The sequence below is a fragment of the Helianthus annuus genome, chromosome 11 (genome assembly GCF_002127325.2).
Source record: "Helianthus annuus cultivar XRQ/B chromosome 11, HanXRQr2.0-SUNRISE, whole genome shotgun sequence".
Classification (NCBI taxonomy): domain Eukaryota; kingdom Viridiplantae; phylum Streptophyta; class Magnoliopsida; order Asterales; family Asteraceae; genus Helianthus; species Helianthus annuus.
The window spans coordinates 133027755-133047119 of record NC_035443.2 but is presented as its reverse complement, the minus strand read 5'-3'; the positions used below and the strand labels follow the sequence as shown (position 1 = coordinate 133047119).

Sequence of the window (19365 nt, the reverse complement as noted above, 5' to 3'; positions counted from 1 at the left end):
TATAAAAGAAATTATATCGGGTAAACGGGTACACTTTATCGGGTAATTGGGTCGGGTAAACGGGTATATCACTAAATCCCAAACCCGTCCCAAACCCGCGAAAAAAATAAAAAACTATTCCCAAACCCGATTAACCGACCCCAAACCCGTCCCAAATGTGTCGGGTTTCAGGTTTACCCAGCGGGTTTGGGTTTGATTGCCATCCCTATCCGCGAAGGCGCGGACTAACGACCTCCAAGGGAGGCTCTCGGGTGGAATACCGGGATCACATAAAACCTTCGATTGATACGTGGCCTCGGGTCCCCGGTTAGCCAACTGTAAACTAAAAAGTTGTAGATTACCCCCTTTCGCATGCTTATTTAGTAACCCATCCATTTTCTCTACCGAGCACACCGATACCTTATTATTTTGTAAGCCTTTCAACTTGTATTGTTTACCCTCCAACTTAAACCGTATGCTCATTTTTTGGAAGTTCCACAGAATATCTTGTAATGGAAGGAGCCATTGAACCTGTAAGATTATGTCGTAATTTTCCAACGTTAGAAAGCAACCCTTCCGTTCTAAACCAATCGCCGTGCATGGCCCATTGAAACTCAGGACATAACTGAGTACACTTGAGTTCTTTCCTGTCCGCCACCCCCACGTTGATAGGATCAATGTCTCTAACCTCACATTGAAGTTTTTTGGATAACCTGCTATCAATGAAGTTGTGAGTTGATCCCGAATCAAAAAGGATATGCATTTGATGGTTTCCCATTGACCCTTGAACCCGCATTGTCGAGCACGAAGGAAGACCTGTTAGCGCATGGATAGAGATTTGGTGTTCTTTTTCATCTTCCTCAGTTCCCTCGACCTCTACATCATCCTAGTCTTCCAACTCAATAACATAGACTTGGCCACGAGTTCGAGTACATTTGTGCCCCGGCACAAACTTTTTGGTACACCAAAAAGATTCTCCTTTCGCCCGTTTGGCTTCCAATTCTTTACTTGAGAAACGACGTTGGTTCGGTTTGGCAAGAGTGCTTTCTGTCGCTCGTGGGGTAGAAAGAAGCGGTAACTTAGTGGCATTAGACGGTGGCGTGATTCTAGTATCACCCCCCTTCACAAACCCGATTCTGCCACTCAGTAGTTTAATTTTTTTTTATCCATGCTAGCATTATTAAGATCTTGGGTCCTGGCTAAACCATAGGCTTGATGTAGTGTGGTGGGTTTAAACATCTTGACCGGCCCCCGAATCTCTTCCTTCAAACCTTTTAGATATAAAGTAACAGCTTGGACCTCACTAAGACTTACCTTGTTAAGTAGGCTGTCAAAAATGTTGTTGTACTCCTTTAGTGACCCAGTTTGTGTCAGCAGTGCAACTTCTTCTAAAGGGTCCTCAAACATTGTGTCTGAAAACCGGTTCGAGATAGCTCGAACGTAGTCATCCCAAGGGTATTCCGTGACCGTAGTTCCCTTGGTTTTCATAAAAGCTTGGTGCCATTATATGGCTTCTCCTTCAAGATGGACCACAACACACCTTAGTTTTATATTGTCGAGAGTCTCATCGAGAATAAAAAAGTGTTCACAGCGGTATATCCATACCTCAACATCTTCTCCTGAGAATCGCGAAAACTTAACTTTCCCGACGCGCATGTGTCGGTTAGGGCGGGACTCTCCCTCGCCGAAGTTACCGAAAGAAATTCTTGCGGAGAAAGCTCCGCTTAACTGGTCCTTAGCATGGTTCAGAATCTGCTCATGTTGGTTCATAGATTGTTCCTACTACTTTATGGATTGTTCTAGTTGTTTCATTAGTGTTGCCAAGGATGCTTGAATATCTGAGATTTGTTAGCGTAAATTATTTATTTAATTATTTATTAAATAATTTATGGTGCCCTTATTGATCATTTATCTAATAACCAGATCAATATTTACATTAATATCCCTATAAAATTAACTGGGCTTTATTTGATGGACGTAAAGGCCCGTACTAGTTAATTAGGGTTTCCCCTTGGGTGAAGCATATAAATACAGGTTATTGGGAACCCTAAAGACACACCATAAAAGTTTACGGCCTCCCTTACTGCAATAACCTAACTCATGTTCAACTCCATCCTAACTGCTCACCTTAAACGGGAACCGATCAAGATGGCTTCTTCTTCATCTTTAACCGCTACTGGATTGTCAGGTATGTCAAGATCCCTAAAGTGTTTTCCATTAGATATTAAAAGAACTGATTAACAAGATTGGCTTATCATGTTCCTTGACAGCCCTGTCGAGATCTTGGTTGCGGATGTTCGTCATGGTGAGTGGTGAGGGTTCCGACGAAGGGTTAGAACAGCTTTGATACCCTTGATAGGGTAAAAGAAGAAGAAAACTTGAGAGAATGAAAGGAAGCTAATTTCTGAATGAATAAGAAGTTAGCAGCGATACGAGGTTAAAAACCAAACCATAATTCCAAGTTTACACAAGACATCAAAGAAAATAACAAAAGGCCATAATGTTCCCTCAAACATGAAAAAAAGATAATAAGCAAAAATAAAATTAAATGACTCCAGCTTATTCGTATCAATTATTAGTAAAGTTATTTAAGTAAAAGAAAACAAGGAGTTATGTTTGATGAAGCAAAAATTAAATGAAAACCCTTACCAGTAGGACAGATTTGATGTTGTATAATAGTACAGGATTGGATGGGGTTGTATAAGAATTAATAACCAAGAACTCGAGTTGCCAAACATAATACCAAGATAAGAAAATACAAAAGTAATAACAAACAGCCTATTGTTTTCCCAAACAGTATATGCTATGTATCTCTTTTCATATAAGAATGTCATTCGCAATATAAGATGTCCATGAACGCTCTATAGCATAGCCTATCCAATTTCAATGCATGTTAACAAATGTGCCCAAATACACTTTATGATGTCACACATGTAGCAATTGATCAAAAATTACAGAAAAAAAAAAGTCAAATCAAACAACCCAGCCTTGGAATGTTGAGCACCGACACCAGCTGTGGGTCCATTAATTTGCCGAACAAACATGAATGTAGTTTAAATCACCATTTTTTCAAAAGACACAGACACTAAAGCCCACAAACGTGTTGTAATTTTTAAAAAATGCTAAAAAAATGTAAAAGATTGGTTGGTGCAAGCCTGTGTTAGGCCATAGGTTGTCATAAAGCCTCTTGGTGGGGTTATCGGACATATGACGTAAAAGTGCATGAGGGGGCTTTATGGGGGTCTCATAGAGTAAATTCCGGGCCATGCATAAATCAGTATGCTATTTTCTAGTGACATGAGACTGAGTTCTTTCAAGAGCATAATTTGCAATAAGAAACGAACTACTCATTTTACAAAGAGTCGTCTTCTTATGCTATCCAAATCCATGATCTAAAACAAAGTAATACTGACAATAAAAAACTGTAAATAAATGCAAGAATCATACTGTATTATGGTAAGTAACACACGCATCCTCGAAAATCCAAAGATAATAGATCAAGCATACTCTCTAACCCATGAAAATAAAATTGCCCAAATCATAAGGGGAATGCAAGGGAACACCGCCGCCACCCATATTGATCACGCGTGGAATGCAAGAAGCGTGATAGTGAGCATGCATTTTACATGTTTGTGTGGTGAGTTGTTTTTAATGATAGATGTTTGTGTGGTGAGTGATGGACATTTCCACTAAAATCTATCACTAGTGATGGAATATTGCTCGATGACATGGCGGAAATTGATTGGATGTTGTGAGTGATGAGTGAGTGGTAAGTGATAGGCGCCCCTACACCCTAATATATTTAGAACCAATCACACATTAGATTAACCATTACTTGTATCACAGAGTACCACCAATCAAAAGATCAAAACATTACCTTCTGGTACATTTGATAAACTGTCTTTCAACCAGCACCTTGCATAAGCAAACAAATCATGATTAAACATTAAGAAGTTGAAATTGAAGAAAGTAGATGAGAACCTGAGTTTGATACGTGAATGAAGACGGTATGAGACAATTTTGGAACCGATGGCGGTGAGAGTGTGTGAGTTTATGGATTGTGAAATCATTCAAAGGCTAGCATCTGCCCCTTCAATCGCCGTGGTAACTGTTTACAGAAGTTTTAGTTGAAGAAAGTCGAAAGGGTTTCAATTAATTTCAGTGTTCTAAGTTGATTGGGGGTTATTTCGATTGAAGAAAGATGAAAGGTTTTAATCATCATATTGTATTGAATAAATCATCAAGTCAGTATAAGGTCGCCTGTAGGCATTGTTAACTAATGAAGAGAACAAAGGGTAGAAATGAAAGAAAATAACATAAGTATGCGAATTTGATATGAATTTGTTCTCGACCTTTGGTTTGCCATCTAAAATTTTTTGCAAATTACCAAAAGAGTAGACGACCCAGTCTTTTACAATAAGATAATATAGATATAGATATATATTCCATATTTTTATTTTTAAGAGTGATAACGTGATTCTCATTTTATTATTTAATAAAGTACAATGGTCCTTTAACACGTACAAATAAAATACAATCGTTATAACATACATTGTTAATAACTATCGACTTTAAGCAAAATTATTGATTTTTTACAGCATATTCATCAATGTCTACGTGTATCAAAATGGTCCTGCATGCGACGAGTACAAAAATTTGAATCATCAGTGTTTTATTTTATATCGTATGTTTTCACTTTACGAAAACTGAAATTTATTAAGTGATACTTTTTTACACTGACCAGCAAACGATCAAATCTAAGTCGATATAGGGAAACGTAGGCTAGGAACGAGTCTTAAACCACAAGTTTTGTAACATGTCATTCCAAATGTCTCGTTCATGTCTAAATCTTGTGGTTTCTCCCCATTAGCTAGTTCCCAATCGAAATGGTAAAGCAAAGAAGCTAGAGAAAGCTCGGTGTTTGCCATTCCCAGTGAAATTCCTGGACAAACTCGGCGACCAGCGCCAAAAGGAATGTAGTCGAAGTCATGACCTCTATAATCTTTGTTTTCATCCATAAACCTCTCAGGATTAAACACATTTGGATCCTTCCAACTGGAAGGATCCCGAGCTATGGCCCAGTAGTTTACAAGAACTCGGGTTTTTGAAGGGATCTCATACCCGTTGATCACACAACTTTCCATGGACTCTCGTGGGAGCAAAAGAGGAACTGGAGGGTGAAACCTTAAAGTCTCCTTGACTACCATTTTCATATAATTTAGTTTCGGAAGATCAGTCTCTTCTATTGTAGGGTTAGCTTTTTCGCCGATGACAAGTCTGATTTCAGTTTGTGCTTTTTTCATTACGTTAGGGTTCCTTAACATTTCTGCCATCGCCCACTCGACTATGTTTGACGAATTCTCACTTGCACCCGTGAACACGTCCTACAGAGATCATCAGTTAAGACCAATAACAAATAAAACGTTCCTAGTAAAATCTCACTCATGCGTAGCAGAGTTATTAGTAAAGTTATTTAAAAGAAAGAAAACAAAGAGTTATGTTTGATGAGGCAAAAATTAAATGAAAACCCTTACTAGTAGGACAGACTTGATGTTGTCCGTAGTCAATGGCTGGTCGAGCTCGCCGGAGTCCCGAAGCTGGAGAAGAAGGTCGACAAGACACTCACGTTGTGGTTTCCCAACTTTACGCAGATCGATGCGGTTTTGTATTTTCTTGTCCATGATGTTACTAAGCTCCGAAAGACACTCTTCCATCCTTTTATTCATTCCAGTGAGTTTCGCAACAAAAGCAAGCGAAGGAAAGAAATCCCCAATCTGAAACCCGGCCGCCAAAGCGGTCCCTTCCCGGATCGCCATCCGGAACCTCATTTCATCATCAAACTTCTCATCAAACGTAACCCTAGCAATAATATTATGATTCAAAGCAAACAGCCTTTCAACCAAGTTTACCGGTTCCAAGGGCATGTTTGGGTAAGCTTTTTGAAACAACTTATTGACTTATTGGCTTTTTGAAAAGTCATAAGCTCTAAAATGATGTTTGGCAAAGAGGGTATATGTGAGGGGGAAAAGCCAATAAGTCAATAAGTCACAAAATCCTGACTTTTCCAAGAAGCCAATAAGTCAATAAGTTGTTTCAATAAGCTTACCCAAACATGCCCAAAGTTAGGTTAGCAAAGTTTTCATTCCTATTAGAAATTAGAACTAAGTTAGCAAAATTAGATTACATTAGTCGGTTTGCTTGAATATTTATCGAACTTTGTAATTTCTTCAACCAGACCTTTGTAATCATCATCTCTGTTCTAACTTCTAACGATCTATACTAATTCTTCTACTTAAAAATGCAGGCATGGATGATGCATCACAAATATGTGCTCTATACTGTAGAACACTTTCATCTGAAAACGAAAATAACGACTTTGATTCCATCGCCGTATGTGGGGACTGTAAGTTCTTGTTTCTAGAAGATAAAGGCTCCCCATCACGACACATTCAACACAGAGCTCCTAGAATAAGACAAACAAGATTCAATAATAAGTCAGAATCAATTGAAGATATGTTTTCATACCATTGTTCAGACGGTTGTAGGGGGAGAAGATGAAGAAGATGAATTAGGGATTAGGGTTTGGTGTGGGGTGATTTTGGGGGAAGATAATTTGGGGAAGATGATGTTATGGGGGGGGGGGGATCTGTTGACCATTTATTAAGGTAAATGAAATATAATTAATTTAATTATTAATATGTTATAATAAATTGAGATGGACCATTTTACCCTTGAAGAAAAAGACAAAATAATCAGATTTTAATATCCAAATAACAGGTGATTTGATTTTTGGACCAAAATGACAATAAAAGTGAAACCATAGGGACCCAGATTTAAAAGGTTTGAGTTTTGGACTAAAATGACAAAAGCGACCAAACCTCAGGGACCAAAATGACAATTTACTCTTTACCCTCCATAATAAATTTACACAACAGAACTTCATCTTCCCCAACCCTCATAACTGTACTTATCGGTGGACATACAATTCGAACCCACTTCTCAAATTCTCTCTATTTAATCAAATCCCACTTCATTCACCCCCCTCTCTCTCTCCTCTCTCTCTCTCTCTCCTCCCTCACACCTAAAGATCTTGAGATCAAGAACCAATCTTTATCACCAATTCTTCCAGTACCACCAGATTCTTGGTCACTAATAGCTAATAACTCTTGGTTGTATTGATCAATGATAGTGTTGTGGTGTTTGTTTTCTTTGTAAGTAGCTTTTGGGTATCGGTGGATTTGGGTTTTTTAGGGTTACGGTTAGGGTTTTCAAGAATTTGATGAGTAAAGTTGTGATTTTTAAGCTTTGTTGCTGAATACATTTCTGGGTATTGTTGTAGGTGGGTTAAATGTGGGTAATTTTCTTTGTTTCTTGTTGAAATATATACTTTTTCTTGTTGAATTATCTTTCTTCTTTGTGGGTTTTGTTTGTTTTGATATGGGTTTGTTTCAAGAAACAAGATGCAGCAGGATCGGCCCGAAAAAAATGTGAACTTGATTAACCTTTTGTGTAATTTGTTTGATTTTTTTAGTTGGGTTTTGATTATTATTGAATTTACAGTCGGTTGTTTGCTTCTGTATGTGTTTTAGATGCTGTTATTGCTTGTGGATCAAATATTTATATATTCTGTTTTTTTAAAGATTTTTAAGATTAAAAATGTATATTGTTTCAGAATTCAGATAATGCATGTTTTATAGTTATTTATTATGATTTTAGTAAATTTAAAGCTGTTTGTTGGTTATTGGTTAATTATTTAATTTAATATGTTTAATTGTAATATGAGGATTCTGAGCTTGCATTGAACATTGTTTAGAGTCCAAAAGAGGTGGAGTTTTTCACCGAATACGGTGAATCAAACCGATACAAAATCCTCGAAATAATAGGAAAAGGAAGTCATGGAGTCGTTTGTGCAGCCGCTGGCACACAAACGGGCGAAAAGGTTGCGATAAAGAAGATAACAAACATTTGGGGAAGATGAAGTTATGAGGGTTGGGAAAGATGAAGTTCTGCTGTGTAAATTTATTAGGGAGGAGGGTAAATGTATTGATTACTCATTATTTTAATTATTAATATGTTATAATAAAATGAGATGGACAATTTTTCCCTGGAAGATAAAGACAAAATAACCAGCTTTTAAAAGTCAAATAAAATGTAATTTGATTTTTGAACTAAAATGACAATAAAAGTGAAACCACAGGGATCCACATTTAAAAGGTTTGATATTTGGACTAAAATAGTAAAAGTGAACAAATCTTAGGGAACAAAATGACAGTTTACTCTAAATTAAAACACTATCATACTTTTGCTTAAGAAAAACAAAAATGATAGAAAACCAATAATTTTAAACTGGGGCAAAACTGTAATTTTTCAGGATAAATAAGCGTGTGCCAAGCAGCCGTCTGGCACGAATAAAATTACACTGAGTCAAACAACAAAACAAAGCGCTACTATAGTTTTATCAAAAAAAAAAAAAAAAAAAAAAAACTAAAACGATGGCATGAATGTAAATTTACACTGGGGTAAAATCGTAATTTAACTGGAAAAGCAAAGGATAATGATGGCAAAAATGTAAATTTAAATTGAGGGCAAAATTATAACTTGGCTGGGTGGGAAAAAAAACTAATGGCAAAATTGTAAATCTAAATGGGTCAAAATCGTAATTTTGAACCGAGGGCAAAATGGTAATTTTTAATTGAGGGGCAAAAACATAATTTTATTTTGAACTGGGGGTAAAAATGTAATTTTGAAATGATGGCAAAATCGTAATTTTAAAGCGGGGATAAAATCGTATATTGGTTGGGCCAATGGGGGAGTGCCAGACAACTTCCTGACACAATTCCCCAGTTTGTGTCCGTTGTTATATATTGGGGGCAAAATCGTAATTTTATTGGGAAAGCAAACAAAAACGATGAGAAAATTGTAAATTTAAATTGAGGGTAAAATCGTAACTAGTTATGGTGTCTCGTCGGGTTGTACAAAGACATCTAGTTTAACTTTAAAAATAAGAGAACTTTTTTTTATTTGTTACGAGACAAAATGACCGGTGTTGTTGAATTTAATCCCTAAATAGGGTGTGGTCGTGACCCTCCACGTTAGTATCATTTCACCCACCTCTAATCTACCATCCAAAACTACTACCATAGGAGTGTGATCATGACCCAAACCACTATCTCCATATTTATTTTTGTCTAAAGAAAAAGAAAAGGAAATCTTGGAAAATGGAAAAGAGGACCATGGTTGTCATGGTTTAATCCATGCGAACCATGATGGATCATGCAAAGGGCCATGTTCCTACGTGACAAATCATGTCCCAACCATGACCCTCATACCTTGACTCTAAAATGAAGTATAAACCCTTACGCACACACACATACCTGTTAGAGCACCACCAATAATATGATTTTTCTTTTTGGGAGGTGATGTAGCGGTTTCTCTCATCTTTCATGCTGTGTATTTTGTTTATGGAGCCCTGTGTTTAGAGAATTGTTTTTGTCCAAGAACTTGAAAACTGAAAGTTGACGGGGTCGGTGGCAAAGGGCGAGGCTGGGGAATCGTTCAGCGCCCCATGGCTAATGTGGCCATGGATATCATATCACTCACTACACATTTACATTATGAATATTCTCAACATGTCCAAATCATACGGTTAAATAATGTATATTTTAGATAACTTTTGACTTTAAGCAAATTGATTGAAATTAGCATTCATCACTGTCTACAAAATGGTCCTCTAAATTTCACATGACACAAATGACAAACGACTGCTACATAAATTAGAACCGGTGGTTTCTTCTACTTTATATTAAATTATTTTTATTATTCAAAATTTTGACATTTAGTACGTGTTATTTATTATACAGATAAACACATGATCACTAACTAATTGAAAGTGGTAATGAAAATGATAACTGAAACCTCTAAGTCAATATAGGGAAGCAAAAGCTAGGAACGAGTCGTAAGCCACAAGTTTTGTAACATGTTCATGTCTAAATCTTGTGGTTTCTCCCCATTAGCTAGCTACCAATCGAAATGGTAAAGCAACGAAGCTAGAGAAAGCTCGGTATTCGCCATTCCCAGTGAAATTCCTGGACAAACTCGGCGACCAGCGCCAAAAGGAATGTAGTCGAAGTCATGACCTCTATCAACTTTGGTTTCATCATGAAACCTCCCAGGATTAAACACATTTGGATCCTTCCAGCTTAAAGGATCTCGAGCCATGGCCCAATATTTTTATAAAAACTCGGGTTTGTGAAGGGATCTCATACACGTTTATCACACATCTTTCCATGGACTCTCGTGGAAGCAAAAGATGAACCGGGGGGGGGGGGGTGAAACCTTAGAGTCTCCTTGATCACCATTTTCATATAATTTAGTTTCAGAAGATCTGTCGATCTTCTATCTAGGGTTAGCTTTTTCGCCAATGACACGTCTGATCTCAGTTTGTGCTTTTTTCATTACGTTAGGGTTCCTTAACATTTTTGCCGTCACCCTCTCGAACATCTCACTTGCACCCGTGAACACGTCTAATAGAGATCATCAGTTAAAGACCAATAACAGACAAACAAACAAATAAAACGTTCCTAGTAAAATCTCACTCATGCATAACAAAGTTATTAGTAAAGTTATTTAAAAGAAAGAAAACAAGGAGTTATGTTTGATGAAGCAAAAATTAAATGAAAACCCTTACTAGTAGGACAGACTTGATGTTGTATAAGGGGGGTGGGGGCACTCCACTAGTGATAGAATTCCATCACTCACAACATTCAATCAAGTTTCGCCACGTCATCAAGTTTTATTGCATCACTAGTGATGGATTTTAGTGGAAATGCCCATCACTAGTGCTGTTTATTTTAAATTATAAATTAACAATAAAACAAGTTTAAGTAGGCTCGGTTCGGCTACTAGTTTTGTATCCCTACTGATAATTAACCAAAACCGGTTTATTTTTGTTTAGCTGGTAAAACTAGTTATTTTGTGCACCTCCAAATGGGCTTTTTATTTCTTCAACTCACATACATATTGGCCCATCCTTAAACCCATCTTCATTTTCAGTGGTAATGTACGCATATAAATACTCTGTCCTTAGGGTTTCGTTCACTCATGAAACCTTCAACTCTAAAACCCTAGTTCCTCACCAGCCGTCTGCAACAATGAAGGCGATCAAAGACAATGGACATACTAAACAACATCGAAATCAAAGTGAAAGCCAAAATCATCGAAGTCAAAGGACCACGAGGAACCCTAACTCGCACTTTATAATCTTCGGCTTGTTGGTAGGTTCCAAAAATTTGATTTTTAACGCGTGATGATGAGCACGCGTGCTCAGTTCCACACGTGGAAACAAAGAGTGGCGGTAGTGGTTCACTATGGAAAACTCGTGAACAAGGGCTCACAACGGGGCGCCCCGGGTCCCCTAATAGTCAAGGATTCGATGGGGTTGTATAAGAGGGTGTTTGGGATTACGTTTTGAAGTGATTATTTGATTATTGCGTTTGTAAAACATAAATAATCTAAAAAAGTGTTTGGATGAAAAAGTGATTATCTGCCTTCAAAATGCAGTTTTGGAGAAGCATATACCTACATGCTTTTTCAAAACGCAGTTTTGAAAACGCAAAATCTATTTTGAAAACGCAACACCAAACACCCCCTAAGAATTATAACCAAGATCTCGAGTTGCCAAACAAATACCAAAAAACTTGGAAGATAAGAAAAATACAAAAGTAATAACAAAAAGCCTATTCTTTTCCCAAACAGTATATGCTATGTATCTCATTTCATATAAGAATGTCATTCACAATATAAGATGTAAATGAACGCTCTATATAGGCCATCCAATTTCAATGCATGTTAACAAATGTGCACAACTACACTTTATGATGTCACTCGTATGGAGACCACATGTAGGAATTGATCAAGAATTACAAAAAAAAAAAAAAAGTCAAATCAAACAACCCAGCCTTGGAATGTTGAGCACCGACACCAGCAGTGGGTCCATTAATTTGCCGAACAAATATGAAGTTTAAATCACCATTTTTCAAAAGACACAGACACTAAAGCCCACACAAACGTGTTTTAATTCTAAAAAATGCGAGAAAAAGGGTAAAAGATTGGTTCGTGCAAGCCTGTTAGGCCATGGGTTGTCATAAAGCTTCTTGGTGGGTGTTATTCGACATGTGGCGTCAGTGCCGGCCCTAAGAATTCATGTACCCTGTCCGAGCTCGAAAAAACGTGTCCTTAATTAGGCCTTAACGAAATTGGGTATTGGACTCATTAATTTATTTATTTTTACATTTACATATCGGATTTTTTTTTTTTTAAATTAAACATGCCCTTCGAAGTACCGGGCCCTGGCCAGTGGTCCTCCCCGCCCACCCTAAGGGCCGGCCATGTGTGGCGTAAAAGTGCATTAGGGGGCTTTACGGGGTACCTTGTACTCATAGAGGAAATTCCGGGCCATGCATAAACCAGTATGCTATTTTCTAGTGACATGAGACTGAGTTCTTTAAAGAGCATGATTTGCAATTAGAAACGAACTACTCATTTCACGAAGAGTCGTCTTCTTTATGCTATCCAAATCCATGATCTAAAACAAAGTAATAGTGACAATAAAAAACTGTAAATAAATGCAAGAATCATACATTCATTCTGTATTATGATGTGAAGTCTATCAAGTTGGTAAGTAACACGCATGCTCGAAAATCCAAAGATAATAGATCAAGCATACTCTCTAACCCTTCAAAATAAAATTGCCCAAATCATAATACATTTAGATCCAATCACACATTAGATTAAACCATTACTTGTATCACATGTGACGAACTATCAGTATCACCAATCAAAAGATCAAAACATTACCTTCTGGTACATTCACTACTACAAGAAACAGGCACCTTTAGCGACGACACGTGTCGCCGCTAAAAGTCCTTTTTGTCGCCGCTATAGATAGGCCGCTATTGGTCACCTGCCGTCGCTAAAAAGCGTGTGTCGTCGCTATTTTGAATGACTTTTAGCGGCGACACTTGTGACTATTAGGGGCGACATATATGTCGCCACTAAAATAAAAAAAAAGGAAAAAAAATAATTTACTGCTATTTAGATTGTTACTGGGTAGGAAATTTTATTTGATAATGCATAAAAAATATTATTTTGTAACATTAAAATAACGTATCAAGTAAAGCTAGGAGATTTGCTATGGCTTTGTTATTGCTACTGGGTAGGAAATTTTATATTGGCTTTGTTATGCCCATCTTCAATAGTTGAGCGTTTAGGCTTGGAAGCTAATATTATTGAAAAGGAGGCCCAGAATCCAAAATCTTGAGGCCCTTAAAAATTGGAGACCCTAGGCCTTTGCCTAGATCCACAAGCCCATTGGGCCGGCTCTGATTGAATAAATCATCAAGTCAATTAAATGATGAGGTCGCCCATAGGCATTGTTTACTAATGAATAGTGCAAAGGGTAGAAATGGAAGAAAATAAAAAAAGTATGTGAATTTGATATGAATTTGTTCTTGACCTTTGGTTTGTCATCTAAAAATTTGTGCAAATTACCAAAAGGTAGTAAACCCTGTTTCTTTTATAAGATTATTAAGATCAGTATCACCAATCAAAAGATCAAAACATTACCTTCTGGTACATTTGATAAACTATCATTCAACCAGCACCTTGCATAAGCAAACAAATCATGATTAAACATCAAGAAGTTGAAATTGAAGAAAGTAGATGAGAACCCGAGTTTGATACGTGAATGAAGACGGTATGAGACAATTTTCACTATTAGAAAACTCAAAATTTCTAACACCGTTTTCCGTAAAAAATGCGTCACAAATAGCGATTTCTGACTAATTTACGAGAAAATTTGGAACCGGTGGCGGTGAGAGAGTGTGGATTTATGGATTGTGAAATCGTTCAAAGGTTATCAATAGGGTATTGCCCCTTCAATCGCAGTGGTAACTGTTTACGGAAGTTTTAGTTGAAGAAAGTCGAAAGGGTTTCAATTAATTTCAGTGTTCTAAATTGATTGGGGGTTATTTCGATTTAAGAAAGATGAAAGGTTTTAATCATCAAATTGTATTGATAAATCATCAAGTCAATTAAATGATGAAGTCGCCCGTAGGCATTGTTTACTAATGAATAGAGCAAAGGGTAGAAACGGATGAAAACAACAAAAGTATCTGATTTGATATGAATTTATTCTTGACCTTTGGTTTGCTATCTAAAAATTTGTGCAAATTACTAAAAGGGTAGAAAACTCAGTTTCTTTAATAAGATAGTAAAGATATAGATATATATTCCATATTTTTATTCTTAGGAGTGATAACGTGATTCTCATTTTATTATTTAATAAAGTACGATGGTCCTTTAACACGTACAAATAAAATACAATCGTTATAACATACATTGTAAATGACTATCGACTTTAAGCAAAATTATTGATTTTTTACACCATATTCATCAATGTCTACATGTATAAAAATGGTCCTGCCGACGAGTACCAAACTTTGAATCATCAGCGTTTCAGATTTTATATCTTATACGAAAGCTGAATCTTATTAAGTGATACTTTTTTAAACTGACCAGCAAACGATCAAATCTAAGTCGATATAGGGAAACGTAGGCTAGGAACGAGTCTTAAACCACAAGTTTTGTAACATGTCATTCCAAATGTCTCGTTCATGTCTAAATCTTGTGGTTTCTCCCCATTAGCTAGCTCCCAATCGAAATGGTAAAGCAAAGAAGCTAGAGAAAGCTCGGTGTTTGCCATTCCCAGTGAAATTCCAGGACAAACTCGGCGACCAGCGCCAAAAGGAATGTAGTCGAAGTCATGACCTCTATAATCTTTGTTTTCATCCATAAACCTCTCAGGATTAAACACATTTGGATCCTTCCAACTGGAAGGATCCCGAGCTATGGCCCAGTAGTTTACAAGAACTCGGGTTTTTGAAGGGATCTCATACCCGTTGATCACACAACTTTCCATGGACTCTCGTGGGAGCAAAAGAGGAACCGGAGGGTGAAACCTTAAAGTCTCCTTGACTACCATTTTCATATAATTTAGTTTCGGAAGATCAGTCTCTTCTATTGTAGGGTTAGCTTTTTCGCCGATGACAAGTCTGATCTCAGTTTGTGCTTTTTTCATTACGCTTGGGTTCCTTAACATTTCTGCCATCGCCCACTCGACTATGTTTGACGAATTCTCACTTGCACCCGTGAACACGTCCTATAGAGATCATCAGTTAAAGACCAATAACAAATAAAACGTTCCTAGTAAAATCTTACTCATGCGTAGCAGAGTTATTAGTAAAGTTATTTAAAAGAAAGAAAACAATAAGTTATGTTTGATGAGGCAAAAATTAAATGAAAACCCTTACTAGTAGGACAGACTTGATGTTGTCCGTAGTCAATGGCTGGTCGAGCTCGCCGGAGTCCCGAAGCTGGAGAAGAAGGTCGACAAAACACTCGCGTTGCGGTTTCTCAACTCTACGCAGATCGATGCGTTGTTGTATCTTCTTGTCCATGATGTTACTAAGCTCCACAAGACACTCTTCCATCCTTTTATTCATTCCTGTGAGTTTCGCAACGAAACCAAGCGAAGGAAAGAAATCTCCAATCTGAAACCCGGCCGCCAAAGCGGTCCCTTCCCGGATCGCCATCCGGAACCTCATTTCATCATCAAACTTCTCATCAAACGTAACCCTAGCAATAATATTATGATTCAAAGCAAACAGCCTTTCAACCAAGTTTACCGGTTCCAAACTTTTACTAATAGATTCAACAAGCAGTTTCACCTCTTCTTCGCGTATAAAGCGCGTCGAATCCATGCTTTTTGCAGTTGAGAACTCCAGAACACATATCTTCTTAAGTTGCCTCCAATACGACCCGTAAGGAGCAAAGGCTATATCGCTATAGTTATAACCCAAGATTCCCGGAGCCACGAGCTTCGGGCGGTTTGAGAAGATATTATCATGAGTCTTCATGATCTGTCTAGCGGCTTCAGCTGAGGAGATGACAATAGTAGAGATGAACCCGAGCTTTAGGTGCATGATGGGACCGTACTTCGCGGCTAAGTAGCTAAGCGCTCGGTGCGGTGCGGGGTGTAGAAGACGGTGCATGTTACCGATCAATGGAAGCTTTGGAGGACCAGGAGGGAGTAGGAGGTTTTGTTGACGACGTTTCTTTACGATGAAGAAGATGAAAAATGGTAACAAAAGAATAGTGATCAGTAGAGACTCATGACCCATGTTTGTGTTGAAAATATTCACCAAATGTTTTGTCACAATTCTATCAACGATAGAAAGTTTATATAGTACTACTTTACAGCCCACGACAGTTGTAAATTATAATTATCATTGCCGGCTAGCTAGCTCTTGTGTTATAATTAAAACTCCAATCACAACATGTAGTGTTTAATGTGTTTTGTCTCTAAACTCCAACAATAGCCGCCACCCCTCTTCTTTCACATGTAACAGGGGCGGCTCACGGATCTATTACGTCCTGCGTTGAACATGGTCTTATATAGTTTTCTAACTCTGGAATAGGTGGTTGTTATAGGTTATTTTTGGAATAGGTTATTTAGTCGAAATAATATGCTTGTGATATATTGTCTCGATATTGTTACGAGATCTGTTAACTATAAGATATAAATAGGGATGAGATTGATACTATTAAATATAATTACAGAATCACTACCAATACTGAAATTTAGCTAAAATCAAAACCAAATATTGTACCATACATGTTTGATTGGTACTGGTATGCTACGGTAGTAACATTAAAAGTTCTAAACTACCGTGCTGCATAGCACCGATTTCGAAATTAGGCTAAATTCAAAACTAAATACCATCGATATATTACAAAGGTACATATGGTACATATTTATAGATACCAGGAGACCATGAATTCAACCTATCAATCAAGAACAAAAATAACAAGAACAAGAAGAGAGGGATTAACCCTAATACACAATCGTATTAATAAACTGTACAATTGAATTTGATTGTTTCAAGGTACAAGATACAAACTGAAACCCTAACCCTATTTATACATACTGAACGGTTGCGTCTTGAACCATCGCGTCTATTCAAGAATCACCGCGACCCTTGTTTCAATCGACGTGTCTCCTGATGTTGTTCGGGCGCCTTTTCTGAACGTTGTGTCTTCTTTGATATGTCGCATCCTTTACATGTAGGTTATAGAGTTTCTAACATGTCACTTTTGATCCTTAACTTAACTAATCTAAACGTAACAAAAACATATCTATTAACTAATTACAGTTCTGACCCGTATCTTTTCTTTCAAACTTGATCAACAAGACTTGCCCAATTAAAGTCTAACAATTCCCCCCTAATTGTTTAAGTCTTGTTCTTCCATCACCGCCATCATCATCCGACAGTATAAACACCATCATATGAAGTTTGGTGAGGGTTTACCCGGAGTCAGAGGAGGGTGATGAAGTAGAACGGGTGAAGTATAGATACATAATTCCTTAATCCATGCGGGTCAAAAGTATAGATGCATAATTCAGAACGGGTGATTACGAAGATAACGGTGCGGCAGTGGTGGTTATTGATGCATAATTCCTTAATCCATGCGGGTCAAAAGTAGCGGGTTGTTTATGTAATTAATAGATAGTTAGTTTAAGTGGTAAATAGATTAAGTATACAAGTGCGAGGACCAGAAGTGACGAAGTGAAAGTTTATAACCTATATCAAAGGGAATCGACATTCCTTGGACATTCCTTAGAGATGTGACTCTTCACAGATGGCGGCAAACATCAGGATCCTCAAGAGACACGTCGTTTCATCAAGAAGACACAACTGTTCGGACGCACCTTTTCGATATGTATAAATAAGGTTAGAATTTTCAATTGTAAATACACTCTCAATCGTTCTGTACAATCACATTCAATCCGGTTCAATTGAAACTCTTGTTGTTTTATTCTATTACTTGTTTCATCTTTATTTTCGTATCAAGGAATTATGCATAAACAACCCGCTACTTTTGACCCGCATGGATTAAGGAATTATGCATCAATAACCACCACTGCCGCACCGTTATCTTCGTAACCACCCGTTCTGAATTATGCAACAATTGGTATTAGATCCTAGAGTTCAAATCTGATACGTGTTCAATTCGTTCTTCAACCCGTGAATCAGAAATCAAATCGATTCAGAAGGAAATCGATTCAGGCAACAATTCGATTTAGTAAAATCAAATCAGTATTGAAGAAGGAGAAGTAAATCGATCTAGTATAATAACGATTCAGAACCAGAAAGCCACGAGGAAGGAACGAACTAAAGAAACCAAATCGATTCCATTCGATTCAGTATTAACTGAATAAATCGATTCAGTGCAAAGGGAAGAAAAATGAAATCGATTCAGTCTCGATTTAAGATGCTCAGAAAAATTGATTCAGAATCCGAAGTCACGAGCCATAAATCGATTTCAGAAACAAAATTCGATTCAGTATACTCAGAAGGTTTTGAATTCGCAATCGGCGAATCTGCAACAAAACAACAAAGGACTGTTTTCCATCCTTTTTTCCGAAGGCAGAAAGAAAGAAATCTGATAAGAAGTTGTTTTGAAACCCAGTCGCATAAGGAACTTGAGCGAGCACAACCAAAGTCGGAATCATACGAAGGAGAGTTCGCAAAATTCCAGGTTATCCGTTCTAGTTATTCTGGAATTTCACTTTATAGAATTACTACAGTTTTTTAGTAATTTAGATTTATTGATTTCCACATTGCTGGTTTGGAAGAATACCTAAGTCATGATGTCAGAAAAATCATCGTTAGATACAAACAATATTGCAAGTGTACCACACAAGGATATAGGATCCTTGACACATTTCCAATGCCTTATTTTGAAATCTACCAATTATATCATATGGGTTATCTGTATTAAAACCATACTTGAAGCAAACGGGCTATGGGAAATGATAGAACCAAGTGCGAACACACAACTTGATGGCAAGAAAGACAAAGCTGCAATTGCATATTTGTTTCAAGCATTGTTAGAGGATATAGTATTACAAGTTGCAAGTTATAAGAGCGCAAAAGAAATTTGGGATGCTTTGAAGGTTAGATATGTTGGTGTAGACCGGGTGCAAAAGGCACATCTACACACTCTCAGATCGAAATTTGAGATGCTACAAATGAATGACAAAGATACGATAGATTCCTTTAGTGCAAAATTGACAAGTATTGTTACGAGGGCAAACGACTTAGGATCAACCAACCCTAGTGCGGAAACTCTTAAATTCCGTGCCAAAAATATTTATTCAAATAGTTGCATCGATCGAGCAATACTCAAATCTTGACTCGATGACTCTAGACGAAGCGATTGGAAGATTAAAAACCTTCGAAGAAAGAATCGAGTATAAGAAGGAAT

General features: G+C 37.3%; 1 protein-coding gene across 2 annotated transcripts; it reads right to left on the bottom strand.

The window, feature by feature from the left end:
• Positions 1 to 4566: 4566 nt before the first annotated feature.
• LOC110890272 (premnaspirodiene oxygenase) lies at positions 4567 to 16456 on the bottom strand. 2 transcript variants are annotated; one of them, XM_022137874.2, is made up of 3 exons: positions 15714 to 16338; positions 5514 to 5879; positions 4567 to 5363 (listed from the first exon to the last, which is right to left on the bottom strand). In XM_022137874.2, exons 1-3 carry the CDS (start codon positions 16215 to 16217, stop codon positions 4737 to 4739), a joined length of 1497 nt encoding a protein of 498 aa, XP_021993566.2. In that variant the 5' UTR covers positions 16218 to 16338; the 3' UTR covers positions 4567 to 4736. The 2 variants fall into 2 exon arrangements, with proteins under 2 accessions (XP_021993566.2, XP_021993565.1); XM_022137873.2 differs by lacking the exons at positions 4567 to 5363; positions 5514 to 5879 and adding an exon at positions 14291 to 15196 and having other exon boundaries at positions 15348 to 16456.
• Positions 16457 to 19365: the final 2909 nt, after the last annotated feature.